We start from the raw sequence: 10,648 nt of genomic DNA on the forward strand, positions 1-10,648 counted from the left end.
TTTTTTTTTTTTTTTTTTTTTTTTTTTTCTTTCTTTACAAATTTCAACCACCTCGCTCGTACGCTCACGCCCATTGCGTTTCTTCTCCCTCACATGTCTGCGTAAGCCCTACTGGCCGTTCCGATCATGTGCATGCACCCACACCATTGTTTGGATCATGCCGCCTCACATGCGTTCAATTAACTTTGTGCATATTTCATGTTGGGTGCGATCATACCCGCTCTAATGCACCAAATCTCATCACAACTCGCGGTTAAAGCGTTCTTGGACATGAGTAGTACTAAGTTGGGTGACCACTTGGAAAGTTCTCGTGTTGCACCCTTTTTATTTTTTTTACTCGTTATTTCAATTTCTCCTCATTTTTTTGCTTCCTTTATTTACAAATTGCAACAACCCCTGTTAGTACGCTCACACCCATCGCGTTACTTTTTTCCAATGTGTCCGTGCGGGCCCCATTGGCCATTTCGAGTACGTGCGTGCACCCATCGTTGCTTGGATCATGTGGCTCTGAATGCGTTAAATGAAATTTTTGCCCATTTCACACCAATCCATCTTTATTATCAAATTTAACCCATGTGAAACAAACTTCCACGCAAAATCAATTAACTCTAACTTGCCATGTTATAGAATCATGTTTATGATATTGATAATCTATGATGCATAAACTTCCATACACTACGCCATAGCATATAAGCTATGTTAAATATTAAAGATTTAACAAGAATTACATATGCATGTTTCATAGACTTGTTATGCCATGAATGAATGCAGGTTTGATTTGCATCATAACTTTATGCCGTGATTTTAAGCCATGAGAACCTCATATATTTTTGTATGTCAAATGCATCGAGATACTTTCTCTTTATGATTAGTACGAAGCGACTCTTACAATATTTATGTTGCCATGATATTATGTGGGTCCTTTGTCTATGTGGTGTTTGGTAGCAACATGTGTTAGCCTGACAAGCTAGACCCAAGTGGTACATATATGAACCCACCCACCAAGTACGCGTGTATGGGTTGTGTGTAGAAAAGTACTACACATCCAACTCTATCTAGACGGGAAAGCAGAGCCCAAGGCCATGCCATGATGTTTTTACGAGATAAGTCCCTCCATACTGCATGTGTCTACATTTTTCAACCCCATAGTGAAGTTACTTATTGAGTATTTCTTAAAAGACTCAAACCACGTGTTACTCATATTTTTCACGTAAAGGTAAAACATTTCTATACTGATGACGACGTCGCAGTGACTATCATTGAACCAGAGTTAGGGTAGTTACATTCGTGTCTTTCGTAACCCTTACATTAAATCACAACACTAATTTATTTTTACTTTATTTTATTTAAACTTCACATTATCTATTTTTTGCTTTGTCATTATAAAATTTTTATTATGAAGATTTAAATTTCTTATGCTCCATTTATTTATTGAAAAAAAAAATACAGTTAAATAAAATTACAAAATTACCCTCCTTTGAATCATCTCAAGCCGGAAAAATTCTTCACCGTTGTTTATCAGACAGTGCCCTCTCGCTCTTTTCCATTCCACAATGTGAAGCCAAAATTCCTCAACCTCGCTCTCTCGCTCTAGTTTGAACTTTTACGATTTTGTAGCTGTGAAGATCTCCACTTCTCTTGGAATCGACTTGGTAACTGGTAAGATCGATGAATTTTGATTTAATTCTCTCTACTTTCCTTTTTATGCTCTTCATATATACGTTTGAGAGTGGAAAGAGAGAAGAAAGACAAATATTGAGTTTGCTGGTGGTGGATTTTTATTAGGTTTTCATTTCTGAAGTTTGTCTTGTCTGTTTGGGAATTGAGATTGAATGAAATTGACTCCTCGCGCGATCTTTTCGTTGGTGTTCTGTAGTCTGTAATATGTTGAATTGTTAGCTGGAGCGGTGTTGAGGACTGATTATTACTTTAAATGTTAAAGTTCGGTCATAATTTTTAATGTTTATCCGGCTTGTTTGAGCAGTTCTGACGTGACCTAGTTTCCGTCGTTGTTTGTCTACTTGTTTTTATTTTGTTCTCTAAATTGTATGCCTATTTGGGTTTCGGATCTTTATTTGATTACTAAAAGGCTGCTTAAGATTCGAGTAGGATTCAGCTTTGGTACAGTTCATTTCAATTCATTTATTTGATTTAAGTATTATGCCCACAGATCAGTCTTCTTTTGTATCTGAGGATGTTTTTTTTTTTTACAACTTCGTCAATGTGGATTATTATGATTTAAAGGGATCTTCTAAATTCAAACTGTTCTTCCATAAAAAAACTAAAGAGAGGGCTCAAAATTGACCAAGTATTATACCCACAGTGCCCTTTTCTATTTTGTTGTATTTATAGAGTGCCAGTGGTTTAATGTTGTTCCATAAAAAACTAAAGAGAGGGCTTAAAATTGGAAGTTTTGGTGGTTTTTCCTCTCGTTAGAGAAACAAGACTTTCATGAAAAGGGTTGAAACACTAACGTTGCCTGCAAGTGAAACTTTCTTGACTGGCTGCCTTTTGATGCATATATTGATCTATTTCTTATTATTTGGTGTTAGATTCATAGCTTTTGTGGTTGTTTAGTAGATGATGGGGTGGAATAATTTAGATGAATAAGTTCTGCCAGTTGGATTGTCAATTCAATTCTTATGCTCTGGACCCAGGAAATATGTCAACCAGAACTGTGGGAAGGGTCTCACGTCAAGATATACAATTTGTAAGTTGGCTTTTTAACTTGCATAATATTCATGAATATTCACCCAGTGATTCCATATGCATTTTTTTTTTCCTGCAACCCACTCGACCCAAGAGAATTGGATATTAGGTGTAGGAATAGATGACAGAACAGTTTTAGACCATCCTAAATAATTTAGCCATTACCGTGAGGAACTTACTGGTGAGATCAGATGACCTGAATTTATAGGCCAATGAAACGATTTCCTTAATTTCCTTTCTGGTTTAGGGAGTTTGGATTTTTGGAACCTGTCTTTAACCGAAGTGATTTTCTGCCTGGAAAAGAGTTTTTTCTTTAAAGAAGGAAGACTTACGCTCATCCATTCTGTGTTGAGAGGGATCACCAACTACTTCTTGTTGATTTTTAAGATACTAATCGGGGTCAGTAAGTTCGTTGAGAAGGTGATGATGAATTTCTTCTGAGAAGAGTTGGGGGGGTGACTAGTCATTGTATCCAGGCATTAGTCATTGGGTGCTTGAGATTTTGTAATGAGACTTTCCTGGGTAAGTGGTTGGGTGTTTCTTCATGGAGCCTAACATGTTGTCGTAAGACTTGTACCTTCTCGAGTGGTGTGAGGATAGTGGTTTTGGGGGCCTTCGCAAAAACATCTAGAAAGCAGTTTCTTCAGTTTTTTTCACCCTTTCTTAGTTTATACATTGCTTTGTGAGGGATGGCTAGAAAACTTATTTTTGGGAGGGTTGCTGGGTGGAGGAGAAACTCTCACATGTATATTATCTTTCAAACAAAAGGTTGCATTTTGTGGCCTCGGTGTTGTCATCCCATGATCCTTCTTCCTTGCTTTCCCTAGACTTGTGAGGACCTCTATCTGGCAGAGAGGCAATGAATATTTTGGGTCTTCTCTACATTCTGCGAGACCTCTAGGTGTGCCAGGGAGAAGGGATTTTCGTTTGTGGTCCCTTGAACCTTTTAGAGGATTCTCGTGCCATTCTTTTTCGAGTTTTGTTTGCCCCTTCTCCCTCTCCGGTTAATTGACTTTCTCCTCTCTATAGTAGGTGTTAAGGTTTTTGCATGGCTATAGATAGGGTTTATATGGAAAAGTGAATACCTTGGAATGTGTCCGAAGACATTCTTCCTTTGTTATTGTTTATGCAATGGTGCAATATGCAACGCAAAAGGCATGAGGAGGACCTTGATCATTTGGTGTAGCATTGCACTTTCTTTGGGATCATTGGAGGACCTCATTTGGTATGAGTCATGCTTAGGGTAGGGATGGTTGTTAGATGGTTGAGGAGGTAATTTTGACCACCTCCTATTGTTGGGTATTTGGTTGGAAAAGAATAATAGAATATTTAGAGAGGTTGAGATATCAGGAGAGGTGCCTAGGTTTAATTTCTCCCTTTGTGTCACGGTCACTTGTCTTTTTGTAACTTTGATATTGGTGTTTTTTTTTCTTTTGTTTTTTTGAATTGGAGTAATTTCCAGTAATGACCCAAACCCACCGCTAGCAGATATTGTCCTCCTTGTGCTTTCCCTTCCAAGCTTTCTCTCAAGGTTTTAGAACGCATCCAATAGAGAGAGGTTTCCACACCCTTATAAAAAATGTTTCATTCTCCTCCCCAACTGATGTGGGATCTCACAATCCACCCCCTTTTGGGGCCCAGCGTCCTCGCTGTCCCTGGTTCCTTTCTCCAATTGATGTAGGACTCCCCAATCCACCCCCTTCGAGGCCCAGTGTCCTTGCTGGTACACCACCTCGTGTCTACCCCTTCGAAGCTCAGCCTCTTCACTGGCACATTGTCCGATGTTTGGCTCTGATACCAATTGTAGCGGCCTAAACCTGCCATTAGCAGATATTGTCCTCTTTGGGTTTTCCCTTTCGAGCTTCCCCTCAAGGTTTTAAAACGTGTCTACTGGGGAGAGGTTTCCACACTCTTATAAAAAATGCTTCGTTCTCCTCTCCAACCGATGTGGGATCTCACATTTCCTGTATTTTGTTTTGAACTCCTTTTGTCCGACTTCTTTTTTCCTTTTTCTTTTGGTGTGCCCTTTCATATATATATATATATATATATATTCATTTTTCAACGAAAGCTTGGTTTCTTGCCCCAAAAAAAAAAATCCCTTTCTAGATTGGGTTGTGAATGTTTTCATATGAGATATTTTTGTTTCTGTACATGCCGGTGTGGCCACTCAGTTGAAACATCATGTCAGCCATGCATGGAGCATGGAATGAAGCTTGAATAATCTTTTTATGCAAGTTGTCCATGTCTGTCAGTTAGGAAATGGATATCCCAAAACTCTCACAGTTTTGAAAAACTAGAGGATTGGATTTTTATTTTATCTTCATAGACATGTCAAAATAATATTAGAGAAGTAGAATAACTTGGAATGAAAAATTCCATGCTTGTATATAAAGCGTATAATTGCAGACATTTTGATTTTGAAATCTCATCATATAGGATATTGAATTATTTTGTTTGAACATATCATACCATTAGCTATAGGTAATTGATTTCTCACATGTTATGTAATTTAACCTTTTTTATATTCTCTGTATCATCACTCTAATGAATGACGCGCTGTCCAATGTGCATTAGTTTCAGGTGACTAATCTCATCCAGTTATACATGTTCTTCTTTTAGGTGCGAAGTCTTATAGAGCGATGCCTTCAGCTTGATATGAACCGAAAAGAAGTTGTGGAAACACTTCTGAATCATGAAAAAATTGACCCCGGTTTCACAGAACATGGTAATTATGTATTCAATTTTTATTTTCTGGCATATTAATGCCTTCTTGACTTCCTATAAAAAAAAAATGCTTACTTGTTTTCTGGTTTTTTACTCTGTAGTTGATAGATTTATGATTTGTATCATAGGTTTGGTTTTTTTATTTTTATTTAATTAGTAAAATATTATGCTAATTTGTTTTTCCATCCTCTCACGAAACTCTTGTTTGCCAATTCACACGTTAATCTGACTGCAATAAGAACCCTTGGTATAAAAATTAAAACCCTATGTTCATGTGTTCTTTTCATATGAATGATCGTATAAGGAGTTTTGATAGTATTGTGATTGGGCATTTAGAAGTTGATGATAGAGCTCTCATTCAGTCATCTATGTTGGCTATTATAAATGATCATGGACGAACAAGGTTAATAACTAGGAAATCGAGATAGACAAGTAGCTCACCGTTGCAGCATAATTTATTTATTTATTTTTACAAAGATGCACAAACTCTTCTTATTGATATTTGAAATTTATAAACTAAAGACTCCCTTTTAGGAGGACATCTAGGAAAGCCCCCAAAGCAGAAAACTCCCAAAACTTAATCCAATATGTAATAAGATTACAATAAAGCTCCCCCAACAAAAAATGTTCTGGAACTTTATTTTGAAATCAAATCAAACACACATCACCACCACCACCACCACAACACACATTTAACCCAACTGATTTCGAGATTCGAATCTGCAACGTGTTGAAATGGATAAATTCTACCCAACCAAACGAGCCAATGGAAATTTATCATACCAGAACTTTGTTTTTTTTAAAAACATTTGTTGATTTCTTTCAAATGAAATGCCCCAAACCACATACTTAACAATATGGAGCCACAAGTTTCTTGCCTTCCTAATCATGGCCAAGTAGGTTGAAGATATTGCTTTAAGCCCTGAAATCACAAGTGCAAGAACTTGGGAAGTTCTGATACAAAGCTTCCAAAAAACAAGTGATGGATATCTTCATCCCCTAAAGACATAATTAACGGTAATTCGGATTCAAGGGCCAACATGCTACTGCTACAGTCAATGAAAGGATGGTTTTTCAGATACACACAGGCAAAAAGGAAAAAAAAAAAAAGATCGTATATCTCCAATCCATGGTTAATTAGTGGATATAACATACTATATACTATACGCAAGGTCTTATGGACCAGGTCATAACATCTATACCATTGAGATTAAACTGCAGGTTGTAAACACTTTTACTACCTCTTTTTAATGTTATATGTGAACTTCATCAATTGTAGTCTAAAACTTTTGCTTCCAGTGTGGCAGAAGCTTGAAGAGGAGAATCAAGAATTCTTCAATGCATATTATCTGAGATTGATGATGAAAAGCCAGATTATTGAATTCAACCGGTTGCTTGAACAGCAAGCAAGAATGATGCACCAGATACATCCTTGTGCGGTGACTGCATTATCTAGTTCTAATGGATCCCACGTCCAACCTAGTAAGGCCGCTTTTCTCCTAGTTGGAAGCTTGATCTTTATTTGTTAGTTGTTGCGTTGCTACATATTGGATGTTAAAATAGCTTTCTATTGACTGAGGATAATTATATTCTGTATGTTTTTGCCAATACCTGAGCTGTCAGTAAAGCCAGATTCTGTCTGATGCAGGCTTGGTCATCTTTGAAAACTTTGGAATGAAAAAAACAGTAGGATTTCCTCCATGTCGGAAAAGGACTATAGTGTGGTTAGGATAAATGCCTTTTTGTTTCCATTTAGTCAGGGCTCTCTTATTGGAGTTCTTGTTATTATGTTTAATCCTAGGTTTATACAAATTGGAGGGGGTTTATAACTCTTTTGGCTTTTGTCGGCTTTTACCATTATTGTGAGATCCCACATCAGTCGGAGAGGGAAATGACGCATTCCTTATAAGGGGGTGGAAACCTCTCCCTAACAAACGCGTTTTAAAACCTTGAGGGAAAATCCAAGGAAAGCCCAAAGAGGACAATATCTGCTAGTGGTGGGCTTGGGCTGTTACAAATGGTACCAGAGCCAGGCACTAGGTGGTGTGCCAGCGAGGACGCTGGGCCCCGAAAGGGGTTGATTGTGAGTTCCCACATTGGTTGGAGATGGGAACAAAACATTCTTTATAAGGGTGTGGAAACCTCTTCCTAACAGGCGCGTTTTAAAACCTTGAGGAAAAGTCCAAAGAGGACAATATCTGCTTGTGATGGAGGTAGGTTTGGCTGTTACAATCGTTTTCCTTTTTGAAAACAGACTCCTTTTATTAGAAAGAAATAGCTAGCTATGGTCACCACCTCAGCCATCCTTGCAAAATTTTATATTGTTCCCTGATTCAAGCTTGAGTTTGTGGCAATTTCAAGACACTTTCTCCATTTATAATAGAACTCCATGCTTGTTGACATCTTATAACCTCCTCCATTCCTCTTCGTTCTTGCTATCCATAATCGTACGCTTTTATCCGTTCTCATTTCATTTATTCAACACACCCTGAGACGAGGCATTTCAACTGAATGCATGTGGTAGTTAACTTTATAGTATTTATGTACATCAATCATTGACTACTTGATTGATTTAGTACTTTGTTTGAACAGTACACCAGAGCTGCTACGCACCAGAGCATACAGGACCTGCTTTGAAACAAGATGACACAGACCACCCTGTTGGTGTCAGCTTAGGCAATGTTTATACTAATGGTACCCAACCTGTTCACTCAACTATTCACACTACCGTGGATTTGCCTTCTCATGCCAGAAATGATGCTGCACCTCAGAGTTCAAATGTGGGTTTGTTTCAAGGAATGAAGGGAGGAATTATCAAAGTAGAAACTGGATATTCAAACAGTCCTCCGTACATGTTTGGAACAGAGGACAATGTACTTGATGCACGTCAATCAATTGGGAACGCGTCGGTTGCATCGTTTGCTAGTGTTGATTCCAACACGTCATCCTTCAATGAATCACTTCTTGATACGGATCCCTCTTCATTCGGGTTCATTAATCAAATTACTAGGAATTTTAGTCTCTCAGATCTGACAGCAGACTTTTCTCAGGGTTCAGGTATCTTTTTCACTCCCTATGCTGATGTAATTTAGAATATATTATAGTCTCTTAATTTTAAGTTCTAAGAGATCAAGAAGATTCCTAAAGAAAAGAAATCAAACTTTTTCCCTTTTGTTAAGCTTCGCCCTTTTCATGTCAAAAAGATGTAGTCTAAGTTATAATAACATGACTTTGAACTCCCAGATATACTAGAGAGCTATGCCAGATGCCCCCTTTTACCAACAGAGGCTGATAACATCATTGATACTCATGAGAATGGAGACCGTCTTGGTAATGAGTTTTCTGTATCTGTTGACCTTAGCTTGTTGTAATATTCGACAGGTGCTTACTGACTTAAAATTTCTTCGCGTTTAAAGATAGTAAAAGGTTGGACAATGTATCAGAAAGCTTGAGCTTCGAAGAATCAAGACACAGTTAGCTGGTAAGTTATCCGTGCTTAAGCGAATATTTTAAATGTATGCTTTTCTTTGATCGTTCTTCCAAGAAGAATTAAGGCCAACTATACACTCATGGCATATTCTTTTTCTTTCAAGTTGGTGCACTGAAATTGTGGCGGGTGCCCATCGATCTTCAATATGATGCAATTATGAAAGCACTTCAGTTTGGTTTCCAATTCCTCTTTATAAGAATCGGTTGGAGAGAACAAAACATTCCTTATAAGGGCGTGAAAATCTCTCCCTAGTGGATGTGTTTTAAAACCTTGAGGAGAAATCCGAAAGGTAAAACCCAAAGAGGACAATATCGGCTACCGGTGGGCTTGGACTGTTACAAATGGTATCAGAGCCCGACATCGGGCGGTGTGCCAGCAAGGATGCTAGGCCTCCAAAAGGATGGATTGTGAAATCCCACATGGTTGGAAAGGGGAATGAAGCATTACTAATAAGGATTTGGAAATCTCTCCCTAGTGAACGCATTTTAAAACCTTGAGAGGAAGCTCAGAAGGGGAAAGTCTAAAGAGGACAATAGTGGCTAGCGGTGAAGCCTAAAGAGGAAAATATCGGCTAGCGGTGAGCTTTGCCTGTTACAGTTTAACCTTTAAACTCAAGTTTGTGTCTAAAAATCAATAAAATATGTAATAGGTTTTTCTAACTTTCAATTATATCTAATAGGTACCTAAAGTTGACTACGAAAAAGCATGGACTTAGTTAAGGACTTATTAGGCACAAAATTGAAAATTTAAATACCTGTCTAACAAAAAAAAAATAATAATAATAATTGAATGGCATAGGTAAAGTTTAGAAATCAATGCCTAAAACTTTAAATACTAAGCTTACCAAATAAAATATAAAATATAACAATCATTGTTAACTTAGAGGTAACAATCAATTAGTGTTAATTAGTGTTAATGTAGGCAGCTGCATATGGGAGCAAAAACTAAGTCCATGCTTTTTCGTAGTAATTTACCTGATTTGAAATAAACTATTAGTTTCACAACCAATATAAAATTGGAGATGGATATCAAATTTGATCCCAGATGAGGTATGAGAGGCAAAGAATTAAAGTTTACTCTAATCAACCAAGTTAATCTGTATAATCATGGCTCTTATGAAATGCCATTTTAAATGTTGAAAATTTACATGATTTTCTTTTCTTCATTTCAGTGCAGCAGAGATGTTCATTATGTAACCATTTTTACTGACATTTAGAGAATGGAAGCTGCTTATTCATGGACTTTTAAGCAGTTGTATATGATAAAAGACACATGGGTTTGCTAGCAACCTGATAACTTATGCATCAAATATCATCATTTTTTTGCTGTACTTGTGCAGATCAGATGATTGTACATACTGGAGAGGCATTCAGATTGGCGCCGGATACGGGATTTTTGTTTAGAACACAGGCCCCAGATCACCTTAGCAGGTTGGCATGTAGAATGAAAATAATGCATCACAGGGATTCTGAAAACAATTTTAGCTTTCAAGAGGTTTAAGTCTGAAACTGATCTTTAATGTTTGATGTTTTGCTTGATGATTACGGTATTGGAAGTGATTGTAATGATGTGATGGTTATGATGAGTGTAGATTGTAAGAGAGAAATACAGAATGTTGGTTAGGTTGACCTTTGTGATTCACTGCCAACGAAGGTGGCTTCACTGTATTTTCTTTGATTAAAGGAGCCAGTTGAGGTGAGTTTATGCCTGGTAAGCGTCAAA

The 10,648-nt window shown here is 37.4% G+C and overlaps 1 protein-coding gene across 12 annotated transcripts; it reads left to right on the forward strand.

Annotated features, from left to right (window-relative positions):
- The first annotated feature begins 1,510 nt into the window (after positions 1-1,510).
- LOC111467226 lies at positions 1,511-10,648 on the forward strand. Of its 12 annotated transcripts, none has more exons than XM_023112058.1 (8): positions 1,511-1,659; positions 2,553-2,710; positions 5,332-5,437; positions 6,736-6,918; positions 8,029-8,493; positions 8,680-8,766; positions 8,853-8,917; positions 10,266-10,648. In XM_023112058.1, the coding sequence occupies exons 2-7, from the start codon at positions 2,603-2,605 to the stop codon at positions 8,912-8,914; spliced, it is 1,011 nt and encodes a 336-aa protein (XP_022967826.1). In that variant the 5' UTR covers positions 1,511-1,659; positions 2,553-2,602; the 3' UTR covers positions 8,915-8,917; positions 10,266-10,648. The 12 variants fall into 12 exon arrangements, with proteins under 12 accessions (XP_022967826.1, XP_022967824.1, XP_022967827.1 ...); XM_023112056.1 differs by having other exon boundaries at positions 1,524-1,659; positions 2,578-2,710; XM_023112059.1 differs by having other exon boundaries at positions 1,524-1,659; positions 2,578-2,710; positions 10,271-10,648.

The sequence above is a fragment of the Cucurbita maxima genome, unplaced genomic scaffold (genome assembly GCF_002738345.1).
Source record: "Cucurbita maxima cultivar Rimu unplaced genomic scaffold, Cmax_1.0 Cma_Scf00033, whole genome shotgun sequence".
NCBI classification, from domain to species: domain Eukaryota; kingdom Viridiplantae; phylum Streptophyta; class Magnoliopsida; order Cucurbitales; family Cucurbitaceae; genus Cucurbita; species Cucurbita maxima.